Source organism: Mastigoproctus giganteus, chromosome 7, assembly GCF_048544385.1.
Source record: "Mastigoproctus giganteus isolate SK-2022 chromosome 7, ASM4854438v1, whole genome shotgun sequence".
Taxonomy (NCBI): Eukaryota; Metazoa; Arthropoda; class Arachnida; order Uropygi; family Thelyphonidae; genus Mastigoproctus; species Mastigoproctus giganteus.
The window spans coordinates 95,686,156-95,708,278 of record NC_143581.1 but is presented as its reverse complement, the minus strand read 5'-3'; the positions used below and the strand labels follow the sequence as shown (position 1 = coordinate 95,708,278).

At 38.2% G+C, this 22,123-nt stretch overlaps 1 protein-coding gene across 1 annotated transcript in view; it reads right to left on the bottom strand.

Moving 5' to 3' along the window:
* LOC150083090 (WD repeat-containing protein 13-like) overlaps positions 1-22,123 on the bottom strand; it is a 376,518-nt gene that overhangs the window by 164,420 nt on the left and 189,975 nt on the right. Inside the window, exon 8 of the mRNA XM_090377026.1 lies at positions 7,353-7,519. Within this exon, the coding sequence (XP_090233152.1) occupies positions 7,353-7,519 (167 nt within the window). The remainder of the gene's footprint in view (positions 1-7,352; positions 7,520-22,123) is intronic.

Sequence of the window (22,123 nt, the reverse complement as noted above, 5' to 3'; positions counted from 1 at the left end):
CAGAGAGTCTTATAATGGGAGATTTTAATTTCCCAGATATTGACTGGAATTTGTGGGTTGGTCAATCACACACTAGCAAGGCTTTTGTGGATTTATTGGATGATTGTTTTCTACATCAGCATGTTCGGGAGGCAACTAGAGGGAGTAATATTCATGATCTGATTATCAGAAGTGATTCTTCATGCATTAATAATCTGCAGATAAGGGAATCACTAGGTGGCAGTGATCACAGTATGCTGAAGTGGGATTTACTCAAAGAGGAAACTACCATCAGGGGTATAGGGAAGGGCTTTTGCTTTCGTAAAAGCGATTACGATGGTCTGAGACAGTATTTAAATTCTATACAGTGGGCCAACTGATGATGTTACCAAAAGCAAATTCAAAATGGGAAGCATTCAAAGAACTTATCTTGGAAGCTACTAGGCTTTACATGCCAACTAAGAAATATTGTTCAAGGTTTAGGCCTAAATGGATGTCAGTTGAACTAATGAGACATATGGCACAGAAGAAAAATGCATGGGATACATATAACTTAATGGGTGACATGGAAGCCTATGATAGATATAAGCTGGTCTGTAACCAAGTCACAAAGGAGATTAGGCAGGCAAAGGCAGATTATGAGAAATCCTTGGCAAAGAATGCAAAGAAAAACAGAAAAGAGTTCTTCACCTATGTAAACTCTAGAAGGAAAGGGATGAATCAGATTGGTCCACTGGATATTGATGGTTCAACAGTTGAGGATCCTGCTCAGGTGGCTAACAAACTAAATGAGTATTTTGCATCTACATTCACACATGAGGAGTTATTCAGGAAGGGAAATGCCAGAGGTGAAGTAAACTCTGGCAGTGAGCTAGATGATTTTGTAATAACTGAGAGGAAAGTGGAGGAGAAATTGTTGAGGATAAACATAAAAAAGGCACCCGGGGTGGATGGGATCTATCCAGTTATATTAAAGGAGGCAGCAAAGGAAGTAAGCAAACCTTTAGCCATAATTATGAGAGCTTCTTTGGACTCAGATGTAGAGCTGTTGGAACGAGTATAGAGAAGGGCAACAAGATTAGTGAATGGAACAAAGGGGTGCTCTTACGAAGAAAGGCTTAAGTTTTACAAATTACAGAGTCTGGAGACTAGGCACCAGCGAGGTGATCTGATAGAGGTGTATAAAGCCTGAATGGTTTGAGCATGCTCAATGCTGATGGGATTCTTCCTCTTGCTCAGAATAATCATCTGAGAGGGCATAAATTCAAATTGAGGAAAGACAGATGTAGGATAGAAGTACGGAAATTTGCCTTTAGCCAGCAGGTAGTTGGTTGTTGGAACAGACTTCCATCCCTTGTCGTGGAAGTTGATAGCGTAAATAAATTTAAAGCTCAGCTGGACAGGTATTTCGAACGAACAGAGGGTTGAAGTGGAAGTGGGTTTTTTTTTTTTTTTTTTTTTTCGGCTGATGCTGCATAAGCTTGCTTTCTTGCATCATATGCCTCTACTAATGCTAACAGACTGGAGATGTGCCAATGTGACCCCAATTCACAAAGGAGGATCAAAGGCTGACACAAGTAATTATAGACCTGTGAGTTTAACTTCTTTTCCAGGAAAATTAATGGCGGCACTGGTTAAAGAAGCACTGCAGGATCATCTAGACAAGACCAGTTATAGCTCGGACACAGCATGGTTTTGTTAAGGGAAAGTCTTGCCTGACCAATCTGATTGGATACTATGATGCAGTCACAAAAGAACTGAATGTAGGGAATAACTTTGATATTATATATTTGGATCTTAGAAAGGCTTTTGATACTGTTGGACATGAAAAACTGCTGCACAAATTTGAGCAGTGTGGCATTGGAGACAAATTGCTGCTATGGATAAAGGGATGGTTGAGGGAAAGAAGAGAGAGAGAGTGGTAATCAATGGACACTGCTCATCATGGACTAATGTTATTAGTGGAGTTCCTCAGGGTTCAGTGTTGGGTCCGTTGTTGTTTTCTGTATTTATCAATGATATTGATGATGGTATGTCAAGCTTAATGTCCAAGTTTGCAGATGATACAAAGGTTGGCAATTGTTAAGGACACTACTGATGCTATGCTGCTGCAACAGGATCTGGAAAAGTTGAGCAGATGGGCTGAGAGGTGGCAAATGAAGTTTAACATTGACAAATGTAAAGTACTACGTATGGGAAACAGTAACCCCAGAGCAACGTATCAACTCTGTGGTACTCCACTGGTGGTAGTGAATGAAAAGGACCTGAAGGTGATTATTCGACTATAAGGGAATGGTCATTCCACACCTTGAGTACTGTATACAGGTCTGGAGGCCTCATTTCAAAAGGATGTAGAGCTTCTGGAACGAGTACAGAGAAGGACAACAAGATTAGTGAATGGAACAAAGGGTTGCTCTTATGAAGAAAGGCTTAAATTTTGCAAATTACAGTGTCTGGAGACTAGGCAGATAATCTGATTATTTTATTTTTTTTTTTTTTTTAGCCATATGGTGCAAGGAAACCTGAGGCTTTTGCTGCCCCAGCCAAAAAAAATTTCTGAGTTACCCCTGAGAGAGAGAGAGAGAGAGAGAGAGATAGAGAGAGAGAGAGAGAGAGAGAGAGAATCAGAAATAGAAGGAAATCACCAAGAAAGAGAAGAATGATGATATCCAGCTCAGGAACCTGGGTATGCCAAGCCTATACTCACCAGATGTGAGCCCCTGGGGGTATAGAGGTGTATAAAGCTTTGAATGGTTTGAGCATGCTCAATGCCGACAGGATTTTACCTCTTGCTCAGAATTATCACATGAGAGGGCATAAATTCAAATTGAGGAAAGACAGATGTAGAATAGATGTGCGGAAATTTGCCTTTAGCCAGCGGGTGGTCGGTTGGTGGAACAGACTTCCATCCCTTGTTGTGGAAGTTGATAGCCTAATAAATTTAAGGCTCAGCTGGACAGGAGAGGTGAAATGAATGAATGGAGGGGTGAAATGGGAGTGTTTTCTTTTTTTTTTTTTTTTTTTTGGCTGATGCTGCATAAGCTTGCTTTCTTGCATCATATGCCTCTACTAATGCTAATGCTAACATTTTATAAATAGTATAAGGTTAATAGATCTGTGAGATTTGAAATCTTACAAAAATAAAATTTTTTTATAAAGACTTTGGAAGTTAGTTTTCCTTTTGGATCCTGCCGCTAGTAGGATAAGATGGTAATATCGTTGATTTCAATAATAACGAATTTTCAGCATGGAATATAAATTTAATGGGTGTAAGTAATAAAAGCGGAACCTTTAGCCATCTACTTCCGTTAGAAGCAGGGGGAAAACTACTGTAAAGCAGCATGGGTTCAAACAACAACAGACAAATTAAGCTTTATGCGGGGTCGAACCTTTTTGTGGTTTTGGAATGCTATGGAGACAAGCCGTTATATGAGAGGAGAAGAGTTGTTTTCTGGATGTTCGGCAAACATCAAAGGGCACACCGGATGGCAGCAGATCCAGCAGGTTGTAAAAAGGGGAGTATTGATCCCGTGCTACTGGGCCGGCGGAATAAGAGTGTTCCAACAAATGGAATGAAAAAAAAATCCGAAAGTCGATATAGGATTGGAAGCAGTCACTGAGAATAGGCATGGCAAAATCGGGAGTAAGATGAAGGAAAAAGGCAGTGAAAGGATGGAAAAGGGACACAAAGTTGAGATTTTTGTCGGTGTGAGCGAAAATGGTTTAGACACACAAAGTTGAGATTTTTTGTTGGTGTGAGTGAAAATGGTTTAGACACACAAAGTTGAGATTTTGGCGGTGTGAGTTAAAATGGTTTAGGAGGACACAAAGTTGAGATTTTGGCGGTGTGAGTTAAAATGGTTTAGGAGGACACAAAGTTGAGATTTTGGCGGTGTGAGTTAAAATGGTTTAGGAGGACACAAAGTTGAGATTTTGGCGGTGTGAGTTAAAATGGTTTAGGAGGACACAAAGTTGAGATTTTTGTGGGGTGAGTGAACATGGTTTAGGGCAAAAAGTTGAGATTTTGGTGGTATGAGTGAAAATGGTTTGGGGGGCACAAAGTTGAGATTTTTGTGGGTGTGAGTGAAAAATGGTTTAGGCACAAAGTTGAGATTTTTGTCGGTGTGAGTGAAAAATGGTTTAAAGACACAAAGTTGAGATTTTGGCGGTGTGAGTGAAAATGGTTTAGGAAGACTCAAAATTGAGATTTTTGTCAGTGTGAGTGAAAATGGTTTAGGAGGACACAAAGTTGAAATTTTGGCAGTGTGAGTGAGAATGGGAAAGGAGACAAAGTTGAGATTTTTGTCGGTGTGAGTTAAAATGGTTTAGGAGGACACAAAGTTGAGATTTTGGCGGTGTGAGTTAAAATGGTTTAACAGACAGAGTTGAGGTTTTTAGCGGTGTTTCTGAAGACGAGTTAGTCAAAGACACCAAGTTGAGATTTTGTCGGTGTGTGTTAAAATGGTTTAGTCGGTCAGAGTTGAGCAAGTGCTGACCAGTATAAGAAAGCAAGTCGGGCAGTCCACATGTTTAAAGACGTGTACAAAAGTATAGGACAGTGTAGTACTGTAGCGTAGTGTAGTGTACTGGGAATCGAGTAGTAAGAAAAAATGAAGGGGAAAGGAAATGTCGATAGCAAGTGCCTGTGACAAGTAAGTGGACGAGGAGAAAGTGGAACATAGTCAATGTTAGCTCTTTGGAAAGTCTAGGAGTTGGGAAGAAATAGTGAAAGACAACGAGTCTCTCACAAGAAAAAGGTAAATCAAATCTGCCATTAAAGATCAAGATTCCTGAAATCTTGGAAGGCAAAGTGCTGAACCGGATGGAATTGGAACACCGACCGACATGAGAGTAGCCATTCTGGAACAAAAGAAGTGCATCAAGCGGGCTGAATAAATGAAGCCAAAATCTACCTGGCAGCCCTACTACCCGTGCCAAATTCTTCGAAGATAGTAAGACACCGCCCCAGACAGTGAAGATAAGCAGTATCTAACCGGAAAGACGAAAGGTGACGGCCCGCAGAGTTCTACAAGTAAGTGGCTATATTGTAGTAGTACCTTCACACACACAAAGAAACCCCGAAATTTGATTAGCAGGACTTTAAAAAAACATACTGTGAGATATGTACTAGAAATACCTAATTGTAAAGATAGAGAAGAATCAGGAAGGAAAGACATTAACAAAAGGGGAAATTTATTATATATATATGATATTTTGGAAGGGAATAGTAAAGGATCGATATTTGTTATTTTGGTTTTAATATACTAGGATTAAACATATGTAGAAAGGAATAGAATGGAATTGATACTTCTTACTAATGGTATTTAAATGATGCAAGATTAAATATATCTAGAAAGGAAGGGATTGATATCAGCTAGTAATGATTTTAACTGATGTGTGATTATGATATATATATATATATATACATGTAGGTGAGACTAAATCATGTTGTCTTATGTATGAGTTATTTATTTTGGTTTTAATACACTCATGTAAATATGTATAATAAACTGAATTTTATATACAACATTGTGTGTTTTTTTGTTGTTCTGAGCACAAGCCTATCCGAAGGGAATTAAATACACCTAAGAGATTTTCCCCTTGAACCTAGAATTTTCTGTGAAGTTAATAGTCAGATGCGCAAGTGGGGAGTTATTCTAAAGGGATCTAATCACAAGGGGATAGATAAAATATATGTAATAAATAAGTTTCTCTACTCCGTGGCCTGCTGTTTACCAAACTACGCTCTATCCTTAGAAATCAGGAGGACATAGTGCTGCAGGAAGAAGAAAACTATAAGGCTTTCACGTTTTTCGCTCAAAATCTCTTCACGAGGCAAAGAGCACTCCCACCACCCTGAAACAATGGCGACCCAGATCCGACACCTTTCCGGGCCTGCTTTATCTCCTTTTCCTGGTGGGGGGACACCCCTGTCTCCCCCTCTCCCTGCAAAACCCACTTTCCCTCTGGTGTGGCATGGGCATGCCTACTGAACATTTGGGGGCCACCTCCTCTATCGGTCCCTTTCTTCTTTTTCTACCCTCCAGCCTTCCTTCTCCCCACCCAAATCTGTCTACCTTCACAGCGCACAGCCCCACATGTTAAAATTGTAACTACACCAAAATTGCTTGCCCAACCCTTTTCGGCCAAAAAATAAAACTCATCCAGTGTACAATCCCTTCTTGCTCTTAAGGCAAATCTCTATGACCAAACAAAGCACTAACAGCGATTAAAGCAACGTTTTTTTTTTTTTTTATAGGTCCTAGCCATTGAAATCTGAGGAAAATAGGTGGCAGGACCTGCCAGAGTACTGATTCCTTATTGGTAACACCTGGCTAGCCTCCACGTGGCGCGGTATGGGCAACATCTGGTCCCATCAGGGGCCCGATGGCCAATAAGCCAGATGAACAATGGGCACAACAGACTACACTATACACGATCCACACACTTTAAATCTCTGGCTTGACAGGGTACTGTCACTCGATACAGAGAAAACCGTGGAGATGGGAGAAATCCCAGGAGCAGCTACACCCTCAACATACCAAATACCCCCACAGATCCATTGTTCAACATTTAGTACTGTATGTAATTTTCTTAAAATATATGAAATCTTTTTTACCAGAAACTTACTTGACTTTAATCCCTTCTCCCTAAAAATTGGTGGGTGTTTCAGCAATATGGTTACCATATTTGAATTTGGCATTGTCAAATCTACTAGAATCACTCTGAATTTTAACAGGGAGTGAAAAAAAAATGTTTTTTTTTTTGGCAAACAGTGTAATCGCATAAATAATACATATGAAAAGAGAACAAAGGTAAGTACAAAACATAATGGTTAACATCACATAGTGGTTCAGTTATTTAATTTTATTTTCTTATAAATTTTGAGCCATGGTTCGAAAAAAAAAAAAAAAAAAAAAGATAAGAGTTTGTTTTCTAAGGAAATAGATGATGCGAATTTGACATTGGCAAACATGGTACTTCAGGAAGCTAAAGCAAAGTTTTCCACTGTGATAAAAGGCTCCTTCTGTCAACTCTTGCAAAATTTTCATAGTACTGTGAAGTAGGTATCATATTGCATATTAACATCAGCTCAGAATGTGGCATGCAATGCCTGCACAGAAGAGCAACTATGTAGTCCAGCAGCAAACAGAACTAACCAAGAAATAAATCAGTCCAGAAGCAAATATGAATATACTGATTATGTGCTGTTTGTACGGAATATTTTAGTCAAATTTTCTCACCCGAAGATCCATCAAATTCTATTAAATTCAAACTCACTCTTTCAAAAGACAACATAAAAATTTTATTGCAAGTGATCAGAAATTAAGCAAGACAAATATGAGTAAACAACTTTTGAAAAAAAAGGATACAACGACCATATTGTTATTTACTGGCTGAAAGATACAACAGTGTATTGCACAACCACCGGGATCATCAACGACACGTATACAATTGCCACTATTTGCATTCCATAAACGAACTGTGCCATCAAGTGAGCTTGATACCAAAAGATCATTGGACAAAGACCATTCAAATCCTAAAAACAAATAACAGAATTATATAATTTTAAAAATTAACCTAATGGTGATCACATTAAATCCTATACAGGTATAACATCCAAAAACCAACAACCTTGGCCATAGAGGTTCGCCAGTTTTTGGATTTATCCAGATTTTAGATTCTAACCAAACATGAATTGTCTAAGTACAGTAAAACTTCGATTGTCCATCATTCTATTCAGTCTCTGTTAACCTTCACTTAACCCCTATGCTGTAATGCATTGTGATATTGGCCCTATGTGTCACTCAGTCTTTGTATACAACTCACTGTATAAGGTTGTACTTAAATCTCTTCTTTCATATTTTAATAATTTTTATTTAGTAAACCCATTGAAATGACAGAAATGTAAACAAGTAGTGTTGGGATAATCACAAAAAATTGAAATAATCAATTGTCTAAGAAAAGGTGAAAGTGCTACAAGTATAGCATTGGTTTATGGAATAGGAAGAAAACAGTAACTGATATAAAGCTTGATGCAGACAAAATTGAAAACCACTTGTTGAAATGGACCCCAATGATGGTAAGGTTAAAAGTCATAAAACAATGAAGCTTGCTAAAAATTAACAATTGGATAATGAAATGTTTCAATGATTTGTTCAAAAACGTAGCAAAGGAATCCCATTGTCGGAACCTATAATAATCGAAAAAGCCACTGAAATCAATAAATAAATCGGTCAACTATTGAGTGCCGGGCTCTCAGGATGAAGGTTCTGTAGTCACGAATGGTCGTTAGTGTAGTATCTCAAATAGAGAGTTTTATGGTAATTGAAAAAAAGTTTATAATAGCCCGGCTTGGCCTAAAACTGAGGAATTAACCAAAACGTTGTCTATTTCAGTCTTTCCAGTTGTTGTGAATGACAACAGTGGGAGAAGTGACTCCGACTTCTTCCTGGAGAAGCGAATGGCAGGTGAAGGCCGTGCAAGACTCTGCGCAGGGTCCTCTCCACTACCACCACCGCCTCAACACTGGCTCTCTGAGTACCTCCTTGCCGGGACAACTCCAGCTTTGAAAATTGTTAAAAAATACTTCTTGTTGCAAAATTTATAAATGACCTTTATAGAATTATTTACTAACTATTTAGCAAACTTTTTGTCACCAAACTGAGAGTTACTCAGTACAAAGAAGTGCACTATCAAAGTGCAATAAAAAATTGGGTTTTTAATTTTAACACAAAAAAGTAAATGATTTCAATCAGAATAGTTTTCCCTTGATAAGCATCGAATAATGCATAGCTAATGTGATTTTTGAATTTTTAGCTCCATTAGCGACAGAAATAGAGGGGAAATGTGAGTCGAAAATGAATCACATTTTCCTGTCTGTTGCCACCATTTTTAATTTTAAAAATATTTTAAAATTATATTTTAAACCTGATTGTTGAGCTCTTTCCAACGGTGTATAATAAGCTATAGATGGTCAACAACATTTTAGTCCCCCCCCACATTTACCCCCCATTTCTCAGACAAATTTTTGTCAACAACAATCAATATGACATTATGTTGGCCCACTTGAGGTACAAACCTATGCAAAATTTCAAGTCAATAGGTTGAGTGGTTCCAGAGCTACAATGTTGTGATAGACGGACTGAGAGACAGCAAACCGAGTGACATTATAAGGGTCTTTCGTTAGACTATGGACCCTAAAAACTAGCCGGAGACCCTTCTTTCAATGCTAGTATTGGATGGTGGGACAAATTTAAATTTTGCCATGGTATCCAACAGTTATCAATGAGAAGCTAAGTGCAGATAACGCAGCAATTTCTGTTTATCACGAAAGACTACAGAAAGAAATAGCTGATTGAAGTTTGGTTAAAGACGAAATATACAACTGTGATGAGACTGACTTAATTAGAAGGCACTACCTCAAAAGACACTTGCCTCGATAACTGGCACCGGGATAGAAGATGCAAAAAGATTGCATCACTATATTGGTATGTGCTAATGCCAGCAGTAGTCATAAATTGCCTTTGGTTGTTATAGAAAAACCAAAAAAGCATAGATCATTTAAAAATATTAATTTATATGCTTTGCCAGTAAAATATTTCTCACAAAACAACACGTAAATGAGCCAAGATATATTTTATGATTGATTTCATAAAATATTTGTACCATGTGTAAGATCATATTTGGCCTCAAAAGTTTACCACAATATGCAATGCTACTGATGGACAATGTTCCTACTCATCCCATATACATATGTGATTTAAAAAGTGATGCCACCATCACTTTTTAACTCACATACAAAGGGTACTAGGAATGTTTTGCAATACAGCTTTGTTTATTTAATTTTTTCAAAGTAATTTCCTCTACATTCAATACACCTCTCCATCCTCCGAAACCAATCTTTAAACCAGTTCTGCCAGGTTTCACTAGGGAGTAAAGCACACTCGTTGTCCCAAGCCCGTAGAAGGTCCTCATCACTGGAAAACTGCCTCCCTTTTAGCTTCATTTTCACATGCGGGAACAGTGCAAAGTCGCAGAGAGCAAGGTCTGGACTGTAGGGAGGGTGCTCGAGAAGTTTCAGTCCTGTCATGGTCAAATATTCAGTGCAGGCTTTGGCGCGGTGAGCTGGAGCATTATCCTGATGGAGGTACCAGGTGTCCATTCTTGACTTTGGCCGCAGGTTCTTCATAGATCCAATGACTTTAGGCAGGCATTGTTCAGTATACCACTTAGCTGTGACTATCTTCTGCGTGTCCAAAACGACACGTTCCACAATTCCACTCAATTTGAAAAATACAGCTATCATTTTCTTCTTTACAGATCGGGATTTTCTGACAATTACGGGTGTGTCGTCATCATCAAAGACCCAAACTTTGTTTTGAGCCTTGGTCGGCAGATCGTAATAGTACAGCCAAGTCTCATCACCTGTCACGATGTTGTTCACATACAGAGATTGTCCCTTATCAAACTTTTTTAACATCTCCCGGCACCAAGTCACACGTCGTGTCATCTGCTCTTCAGTCAGTTGATGCGGCACCCAGAGAGAACAAAGTTTCTTCACGTGCAAATGATCTTGCAGAATCGAACGAATTGCTGGTGCATTTAGGCCCAAAGTATCCTCTATCTGTTGGTATGTCACTCGCCTGTTTTCGTCGAGCATTTTCCTCACAGCAGTAACGTTTTCCTCCGAAACTGACGTTCGTGGCCTTCCTGGCCTCTCAGAATCCTCCAGAGTGAAATTTCCCCCTTGGAATTCTCTATACCACCTGAATATCATTGTACGATGTGGACAATCATCATCTAGTGCAAGAGTCATTTCTTCTAAGCACTGGTCTATGGTTAAACCACGCACGAAATTATACCGCAAAACTGTCCTTATCTCATTTCGTGATCACGATGCCATCGCAAGCACTTTACACTCTCACTACTAACGAATAACTGAGCCCATCGACTTGGCGCGGCGGCTACTATGCACATATGAACATGTCTCAACATGCAGCAACAAGCAGCTTCCTGTGATTCATTGTTGCGTCATATTGCAAAACTTTCCTAGTACCCTTTGTATGTGTATGTGATTTAAAAGCTAGGTTTAAGCGAAAATTATACAATGGGGAGACAGTAAACTGAGAGTGGCTTATATATTTGACACCGCAGGAAAATGTATATTGTTTTGTGTGTAAGCTATTTTCATATTCCACATCTGCATTTAATATAAGTGGATTTAATGATTGGAAGCATTTTGCAAAAGCTGCTACAGAGCGTGAAAATGGACAAGAACATAGAAAATGCATGATGATGTATTATTACCGAAAAAAAGAAGCTGTGCACATTGACACATAATTAGAAATTCAGTTTAAAAATGAACATCAATATTGGAAGAAAGTGCTAAAAAGAATAGTATTCGTTGTTAAATTTCTAGCATCAAGGGGGCTTACTTTGAGAGGTGATAACCAGAATATTGGTTCTGTACGTTTTTCTGGAATATTGGTTCTGTACGGATTCTTCCAAACGTTTTTGCTTTCATTAAATGCTCTGCTTGTTTTTGGTTTGTCATCTCTACTAGTAGATCCCCTGATTTTAGTCATAAGACTAAAATCAGGGGATCTACTAGTAATATATAAAAAGGAAAAGAAAGGTGAATTTCCTTTCTGCGTTCCGACTTGTAGGTTTCAAGTAAGAACTGTTTTTAAATAAAACTGTTGGGAAAAGGACGGAATCTTAAAAACAACTTTATTCACTTATCAAGAGCACATTATAAGCCGCAGTAATATTGCTTGGCCTCGAAAAACGCTTGGCACCTGGGGCCAACAATTTTTCTTTTTGTTTAGAAACTACCACACTGAGATACAGATTTAAATCACTGTGATTAGTGCAATTGTAGCAATCAAAAAGTATATATTTTTCAAAGCCATTACTACCTAGTCTCCCTCTCTGTCCAATTTCACTAATATGCTTGTTGTTGTTTTTGTTCCAAATCATGTTATTCTGCTATATCACTATCAGGAAGCATTTCTGAACACTGTTGTCGTTAATGGTTTTTAGGAGCATCAGAGACTTCAACCATATTGCTCTGCTGTGCATGTCTGTACAAGCAGGGGCATACTCAGGGGTGGGTAGATGGGGTATATGCCCTCCCCTTAACCAAAAATTTGAAATTAAAGAAAAAGAACACAGGAAGCGTTCTAAAAAAATTCAAAAGCCTGGTTGCCATGCCCCCTTACAATGATACCTGGACCTAATTTTCATGCCTCCCCTTACGATGATACCTGGACCTAATTTTCATGCCTCCCCTTACGACGATACCTGGAAACACCACTGTATACAAGTGCATGTTGTGTGAAGGCTGATTTGCATGTTATGCAGGCAGAAAAGCACAGAATAACTGATCAGAAAAACTTTACTTCCTCCACCTGAGATCAGCTAACTATAGCCCTAACTGAAGAGGCCTTTAGAAATTTTTTCAGTCATTGACAGGATGTTAACCAAGACTTCTCCAAGTGAGTTACAAGTGGCAAAACCGATATACTATAATGCAGGATGAAGTTCCACGACTTGTTCAGTTCAGAGGAAGCTTAAGTTCTATGATAAACATGTGAATAAACATTCAGCATGCATGACACTAAACGAACTTCATTTTGAAATGCTTCATCTGTTTTTCTTTTTTACACACTGCATTATTCCAATGCTTATTTGTTTGCAAATGTTTGATTACACTGCACCTCCCCACTTGAAAATGAAAAATCACATCTACATAAAGTACACAAAAGAAATATATATTTTTGGAAAATATTGAGTACATTGTATTTCTTTGGCATCTTACTGTGAACATATTAACCCAGCGATAATGGTACTAAATGTAGCAAAATAGTGGCGGATCATCTGACAAGTGCAAAACTTTCTCTTTAATTTTTTAAAATTGTTTTGGGATATACTGTTAATTACTTCAGTTTTCAAGTTTATTTAAAAATTTATTTCAAATTTAGTATACTTCACAATTTTTAAAATTTGAAACATGTAATACTACTTCCTGCAGTATGCAGCCACATTTGGAGAGAATATTAGGTTTTGCATGATCATTTTTACTCCATGAAAAACGACAATAAATATTTAAAAAACAACTATGGCTTACTGAACTAGTGGAACAATGAAAAAAAAAAAAAAAACTTAAAATTAAACAAACCTAGTGCATGTCTAGTATTAAGTTATTCTTCAAGCAAGAAGTGAAACAGTTGCAAAGACAGTGGTAGGTAACCTGACAGGTTTTAGGAATGCAAAAATCTAAAAATAAAATCATTTTAGAAACTATCACAGTAAAAATTTGTCTGTATTTAGGAAGGTAGAAAAAATTTCAGATTTTTAATCGAGTAACAGTTAACACGGGAATGTAATTTTTAAGGGTCACTTGTTAGATTACCTGCCATTACAACTGGGGATGTAGTGACAGCCTGTAGTTAGCAACAATGATTTTGTTAATGTTTCCTGCCATTCCACATGTACAAATCATAAATATTGTGGTAAAAACTGACAGTTCAATAGTGCAATCTCAATATATACCACAGTTTCAGATATAACTTGAGTTTGACCATATCCCCTAAGAGGGATATAAAAATAAAATGCAGTTCATAGCAAAACATAATTTCATAATAGAGGCATAATAATACTAAAAAACCCTGACAGAACAGCAAACTATACCTCACAGAGGGGGGGAGCTGTTTACTGCAATGATTTCCAAAGGTTGTACCACTGTTTAATCATCGAACTGAGGTGATATACTGCAGAAACAGTATATTCCCTCAATTAGACAATTTTCATGAACAATAGTAATTAACTAAGAATAATTATGTGCATGTTAATGTTTTGTTTGTTTTTTTCTATTTTTGAATGAAAACCATAAGCATAAAAGGGTTTGGAGCATATAACACTTAGTGCCACATATAGGTCGAAAGCTGAGAAGACAGAAGATACTTGTTCCCCACAAGATTTGAATTTCTAAATATTGTGATTTTCATGAAATACATATGAATGAAGGTTGTCAATGAGGAGGAGTTAGATCTCTGAATTTGGAATTGGACAGCAGAAAGACGAAGACTGGTTGTGGCATGTATTTGGACTGGTTTGGAAGAGAGTGGGGAAATTCCAGATGTCAATTCAGAAAAATGGCAAGTTTGAAAGTATCGAAAGCAAAGACATGCAGCATAAACAATGTCTGACAAACTTCCGATGGGTTGTTGATTCTTGGAATGAATAATTAAGAACAGCGGTGACTAGAGGGAGCGTCTCTGTCTTTTGTTGCTTAGCTGTACCTGAACCTGTGAGACAGACTGTGGAGACTTTGTAACAAATGAGTTATTAATTAACCTGAGAGCCCTCGTTAGGATAGAATAAAGCTTGAGAAACGTTTTGGGAGCACCCACCCCATTTGTGGGGTGATGTGACCCCAAAAGATATTCCATCCAAAGATGGAATAATGTAGAATAGATCTGAGATTTGTACAGAGTGAGTAACTACTCACTCTGTACAAAGTTGTTTAAAAGAAAAGAAACACTGAGAGTAAAAGAAAACCCAGTTTTTTTTTGTTTTTTTTTTTATGAAGAAGAAGCAATATGGTCAAGAAGTCAGGGTAATCCTTAACAGAGAGGTGTGATCTCAAATATAAATTGAGTGTCCTCAAAGACGAGCATAAAAGCGGTCAACTTTTTTTTTCAGGAAATTAGCATTATTATTAGCAGAGGCATATTATACAGCATCAGCCAAATAAAACCTTCCCATTTCACCCATCCATTCACTCCAAATGCTTGTCTAGTTCTCCCTTGAACTTATTTAATTTTTCAACCTCCACTACAACAGATGGAAGTCTGTTCCCACTATCAACCTGGGAGTCTAAAACGCTGATGGAACTGATATTCGGGTGACACTCAAGTCAAAGTGGACCCAATTTCGGCGAAGTCCGGACGGTCTATGACAGCCAAATCCTCTGCTTGCACCTTCACGATGGTGGGACTGTTAGTAATCCTGGGTATAACCTTCATGCACAAGTACATGGTGGGTGACCACCCAGGTGTGAACCAACGTAAGCAGGGGTCGAGGTGTGGCGCCCACACCACATGGAGGAACGCCGCCCCTCTATGTTACCAGGCAGTACTAGGTGGTAGATGACACTCATCAACCAGTGAAATACCACCACTTTGCTTATTGGAGGCTTGAAGTGGTGGAACCCATGTTTAGTCTCTAGAGCTAAGTTCCGGCCAACCCTTCCCTATCTCTTCCATCATGCAGTATGATTGATGATTTTTGAGGTTATGATGAATGTCGTGGCGAGATCCAATATTCCTTACATTTCGAGGGTACAGCTCTAAAACGGTGTTCGCAGGCCGGCCGCTAGTTAGTACACCAGACTGAACCTATTGGTAACTCTCTAGGAAGTTTCCGGATCAGCAAGTGTATAATCTTGCTACCTCTACTCTGCCAGATAGTGACTGGAGGGAGTCCGAGTAGTGTGTATGCGGGGAGCATTGTCGAGGCCACGTTATGTCAAGGATCTGGGTATATTCTTACCGCATGTACGCCATATCCAAAAATTTCATTACTTCATACAGCATGTCCCACCCACTTTTTCTTACTATTGAATACACCATGAATTGTCAAAATAATAGAGCAAGCTTATCTGCGAAAAGATCTAAACCTCCCAAGGACTTCCTAATTCATTTCACAAATATACGTGGTCTCAATTCTAATCTCAACGATGTCCATTTCCACTTGCAGTCTTCCAAACCCCATGTACTTTTTCTGACTGAATCTCAGTTATCAGTTGATTCAACTACTGCTCATCTTAGATGTCCAAATTATTTGCTGTATGATTCCTTTCACCTCAAAGGTGGTACTTGTGCATATGTCCGTTCTGATATTCCTGTCAGAGACTTGGCAATTTGGAATCTCCTCTCTTTGATCTTCTCTGGCTTAAAATCTCTCTACCTCATTGTGTAAAATTCATCTGTTGTCTCTACCGTTCTCCCAACTCCACTAATCACTTGGAGCTCTTTGACTTCCTCTCTTTGAAACTTGACTTTCTCCAGTCCAACATTCCTAACAGTGAGGTAATTTTCCTTGGTGATTTTAACGTTCACAACTCCAGCTGGCTTCCGTTTTCTAGTCACACCGACCCAGCAGGTCGAGATGCTGAGGCTTTTGCAATTACTAATGACCTAGCACAGATTGTTCATTTACCTACAAGAATATCGGACAATCCTAATCATACAGCCAATACGCTTGATCTTTTTCTCACAAACAACCCTTCTAAGTACAAGGTTGAAGTGAGAGGTCCTTTAGGCACTTCAGATCACAACTTGGTGATTGTCTCTTCTCCAATGGAACCTTTATCTAATGCCAATTCCCAACCTCGTATTGTTTGGCATTACAAGAATGCAAAATGGGATGACCTGCGAGACTTCTTTTCTTCTTTTCCTTGGTCTGATTACTGTTTCAAAACTTCTGATGTCAACGTTTGCTCAGATCGTGTCAGTGAAATTATTCTTGCAGGAATGGAATCCTTTATCCCACACTCCACTTTAAAATCTCGTCCTTTATCTAAACCTTGGTTTTCCAATAAATGTGCTAAGGCTGTCCAAGAGAAGAACGTTGCATATCGTAATTGGCTTGTTTCTAATTCTTCAGTTTCATTTTCTGCCTACACCAAAGCTCGCAACAATTGTAAAGCAGTTATTAATCAGTCCAAACTAGAGTTTGAACAGGCTAAGAGTAGAAAACTTGCTTCTTGCCCTAATGGTAGCCGAGCATTCTGGTCTCTTGCCAAAGCTATTGGCCGCAACTTTTGCCCATCTCTGCTCCCACCTCTGTCCAAACCAGATGGTTCTGTTGTCACTTCAGCCAAGGATAAAGCTGACCTGCTAGCATCCCATTTTTCTTCGAGCTCATGTATTAATGATCTTGGTAAAACACCTCCCACCATTCCTAACACGCTCCATTCAATGCCTCCTGTGGTCTTCCGTCAAAAGGATATCAGAAGGATTTTGATGAATCTTGATGCTAAGAAAGCTCCAGGTCCTGATGGTATTTCTCCACTTGTTCTCAAAACCTGTGCTCCTGAACTTACTCCTATTCTTTGCCGCCTTTTTTCACTTTCTTATTCCAAAGGTGTTTTTCCTTCTGCTTGGAAATTTGCTCATATCCAGCCAGTTCCTAAAAAGGGTGACAAATCCCTCCCATCCAATTATCGTCCCATTGCAATTACTTCTACTCTTTCTAAGGTAATGGAGAAATCAATTAACCGCCAACTCTTAAACTACCTAGAAACTTTCCGTCTGATCAACGATCGCCAGTATGGATTCCGTCAGTGTCGATCCACTGGTGATATTCTGGCTTATGTTACCCATTTATGGACTAATTCAATGGAAAGGTTCGGTGAAACACAAGTAGTTGCTCTTGACATCTCAAAGGCTTTTGATCGTGTTTGGCATAAAGGTCTTCTAAACAAGCTTCCATCTTATGGTTTGCCAACTGTTTTTAGTAATTGGTTATCCAGTTTTCTCTCTTATTGCTCACTGAGGGTGATGGTAGATGGCTCTCTGTCTTCTAACTTCTCCACTAATGCCGGTGTCCCCCAAGGTTCAGTTCTTTCCCCCACTCTTTTCCTCTTGTATATCAATGACCTTCTTCCATTGACTGAAAATCCTAGCCATAGTTTTGCCGATGATAGCACATTGCATTCAACTCTCCATTTTGAGAAACCTTGTCCAGCTCAATCAGCTTCAAGTTCTCGAAAATCTGCTGCCAATTTCTTAAATGCCGATCTTCAGGTAATTCTCCAGTGGGGCAAAGACAACTTACTTGATTTCAACCCTTCTAAAACTCAATCTGGTCTTATATCTCGCAAAAAGGATTATTCTGCTCCTATGCTTATCTTTAGTGACACTCCGATTTCTAGGCAAAATGATATATCTCTTTTGGGGATTACCCTGACTTCTAATCTCTCTTGGCACAAGCACATTACAAATATTGCTTCCTCTGCATCTAAAAAACTTGGTTTTCTCTTTCGCTCTCGGCGTTACTTTTCTCCCAAACAGCTGCTCACTCTGTATAAATCGCAAATCGGCCCTGCCATGGAATATTGTTCCCACATCTGGGGTGGTGCCCCCAAAACCTCTCTCAGGCTTCTTGATTCCATTCAGAAGAGGGCAGTTAGGTTAATTAATGATTCATCTCTAACAGAGTCTCTCCACTCGCTTTCTCATAGACGCACTGTTTCTGCTGCATGCCTCTTCTACAGATACTTCCATGGCCACTGTTCTTCTGAATTGGCTTCTATAATTCCCGCTCCCTCTTTCCAAACAGTCCGAACACGTGCCGCCACCAGCCAACATCCATTTACTGTCCAACTTCAAACCCACAGAACCAACTTTTCATCTTCCTTGTTTATTTATTCAACTGCCGTTTTCTGCATATTTCCTGAAAATTACAGTCTACAGAAGTTCAAGTCCAATATCAACAAATATCTTCTTTCGTCTTCTCAACCTCCAACCCAAGCACGGTACTAAGTACTATAGGTTATAATACCTCTCGTGTTTGGGGTTCTCATTAAAAAAAAAAAAAAAAAAAAAAAATCAACCACCTGCTGGCCAGAGGCAAATTTCCACACATCTACTATACAATGGTCTTTCCTCAGTTTGAATTTATGTACCCTCTGGTGAGTAATCTGAGCAAGAGGAAGAATACCATCAGCATTGAGCTTGCTCAAACCATTCAAGGACTTACACACCTCAATTAGATCACCTCGCAGGTGCTTAGTCTCCAGAAAGTACTTAAGTTTTTCTTGGTAATAGCAATCCTTTGTTCCACTCACCAATCTCATTGCCCTCTTCTGTACCCATTCCAACAGCTTTGTATCCTTCCTAAAATGAGGCCTCCAGACCTATATGCAGTACTCAAGGTGTGGCCTGACCACTGCCTTATATAAGAGGACAATCACCTCCTTATCCCTACTAGCAAAATTTCTGTATATCATTGACAAGATCCCATCAGCTACTCTTGCAGCCTGTATAAACTGCTCAAACAACTTCATATCTGACTGCACAATTGCCCCCAGGTCCTTTTCATTCTCTATCCTGTAGTATACACAGTTGGTGCATTACTCTGGGGTAACTGTTACCCATACGCAGTACTTTACATTTGTCAATGTTAAAATCAGTTGCTACCTCTCAGACCATTTGCTAAACTTTTCTAGATTCTTTTGCAGTAATATACTATCATTACTGTCATTAACAACCTTGCCAATCTTCGTATGCAAACTTAGACATTAACCCTAACATACCTTCATCAATATCACCATAAATACAGAAAACAATACTGTGCCCAATAACAAACCCTAGGCGACTCCACTAATAAAATTAGTCCACGAAGAGCAGTGTCCATTGATTACCACTCTGTCTTCTTCCACTCAACCATTCTTTTATTGATTGTAGTGACTTGCCCTTAATGCCATACAGCTCCAATTTGTACAGTAGTCTTCCATGTGCAACAATATCAAAAGCTTTCCTACAATCCAAGTATATGATTTCAAAATTATTTTTTGAACCCCAATTCCTTTGTGACAAGTTCGTAGTATCCAATCAAATTTGTGATACAAGATTTCCTTTAACAAATCCGTGCTGAGTCTGAACTATAACTAAGTCTTGTCTAGATTATCCTGCAGTGCTTCTTTAACCAGTGGCTTCATTATTTTCCTTGGAACAGAAGTTAAACTAACATGTCTGTAATTACCTGTGTCACCCTTTGTGAATTTTTTTTTTTTTTTTTTTTTTTTGATTTGGTAGTTGTTGGCGCATCGGCTTTTGTGGCCATATTGCACCTCCCAAGGTTTTTGCAGTACTTTGATCCAAGCCCGAGGCGGGAATCAAACCCGCAACCTTTGGGTTGCCGGGCAGGTACTTTACCCACTCGGCTAGCCCGGTCGGCCCTTTGTGAATTGGGGACACTTTGCACATCTCCTGTCCATGGGGACCTCTCCTGAGTCCAAGGAAGCTTTTATAATTATGGTTAATGGTTTGCTTACTTTCTTTGCTGCCTCCTTTCAGATAACTGGATTGATCCCATCCACCCCAAGTGCCTTTTTCATGTTCAATTTCAACAATTTCTCCTGCACTTTGCTGTCAGTTATTACAAAATCATTTAGCTCCCTGCTAGAGTTTGATAAGCTTTTGGCCTCCACTTCCTTACAGACTTCCTCACATGTGAATGTAGATTCAAAATACTCATTCAGTATGTCAGCTATCTCAGCAGGTTCATCAACAATTGAACCGTCAATATCAAGTGGACCAATCTGATTCATCCCCTTCCTTCTAGAGCAGGGGTTCCCAAAAGTTTAGAGAAGCAGGCCAGATATCAATTTTTGGAATATTTGGCAGGCCAGAGAAAACTCCTAATTACTGAAAACTACATTCCCTGCATAACTTTAATATTATGCAGAGAAACAAATTGTATACTTACCTTTATCTACAGATTCAAAAATAAATCGATGGATATGTAATATAAAAATACCAGTTTGTTTATATCAAATTTCAATTATTACTTATTTATTGTACTAATCACAAAAATACAGTTAGTAATACAACAAAATTATTATTACTTATTTATTGTACTAATCACAATAATACAGTTAGTAATACAACAAAACTATAATTAATTTGATGAATGTGGTTGTAAAGTACTAGTTCCGATTCTTAAAAAGTCATGTAAGTGCGGGTCAGTTAGACGCGATTGTATTTTTGATTAGGTCTACTCATGTATATATGTACTTCTGAAAATTGATGTAACCTTTCTTGCAAAATTTTTAATTTTTGGATAAACTGACTCAGATAATGTTGAATAAAATTGAATTAGATTTCAATTTTAAATTGAAGTTCTGCCAACTCTAACTGTAAATTCTCATTAACATTGTTGACTAGTACGACAAACGGATTTTGAAAATGTTCAAACACCTTTGAATTATTTTTAAAATCAGAAAATCTAGCTGCAAAATTTTCCTGCAACAAACATTTTGAACAAAATTTTCAGTGGAAAAATTACAACTAGGCATATTTTTAGATAAATTATCGCAACATGGAAAATGTGAAAAATTATTCTGAAGTAGTTGAGTTTTAAATAAATTCAGTTTTGTTTGAAATGCTTTGACATTAAAATACAATTCATTTACAAGTTTGTCTCGTCCTTGTAGTTTCGTATTAAGAAAATTCAGGTGTTCACATATATCTGTTAAAAAGGCAAGGTTCCACAACCATTTGAGATCTGACAGTTCTGGAACAGGTTTTAATTTTTCATTGATATTTATGAACGAAATTCAAAACGAGATTCTAAATTCAAAAAATCACTTCAACACGTTACCGCAACTCAAACAGTGTGGTTCAACAAATCACCTTATTGAGCCTCAGTCCTTTCAAGAAATTTTTGAATTGCTGACGATTCAGACCAGTCTTGCAAATAAAATTTACTGTTGATATTACAGTTAATATTACTGAATCTACACCCAAAAATTATCTGTACAAAGACTGCTGGTGAATTATACAATGAAATTGCATTTGTTTTTTAATATTTTTACTCTCAAGATATTTATGAAGCTGACCCATGGACCCAATTTTAGTACTGACCATATTTTTAGTGCCATCCACTGATAGCAAATACCAATTCAATTTGAGGCCATCAATTGCTTCTGACACACTCAAAAATATATTTTTGTGTTGTTGTATCTTTCAAGCTTTTTAATGCAACTAGCTCTTCAGTTAATGCAAAATTCTGATTTACACCTCGGATATAAATTAATAATTGAACTGTATGGCTTGTATCTTCACTCTCATCAATTGCTATTGAAAAATGTGTGAATTCATGAACTTTTTCTATGAGTTCGTTTTGAACATTGGCTCCTAAATCTTCAATTCTCCTCATTACAGTTGATGAAGATAAACTTACAGATGCAAAATTCTTTGCTTTCTCAGGACATACTTCTGCAATTGCCAAACAAATTCATTTTACAAATTCTCCATCAGTAAAGGCCTTCCTTCTTTGGTAATGATTTGGGAGGCTCGAAAACTCTATTACTAGCTCTAACTGCAGATAAATTTTGATGGGTAAAAGT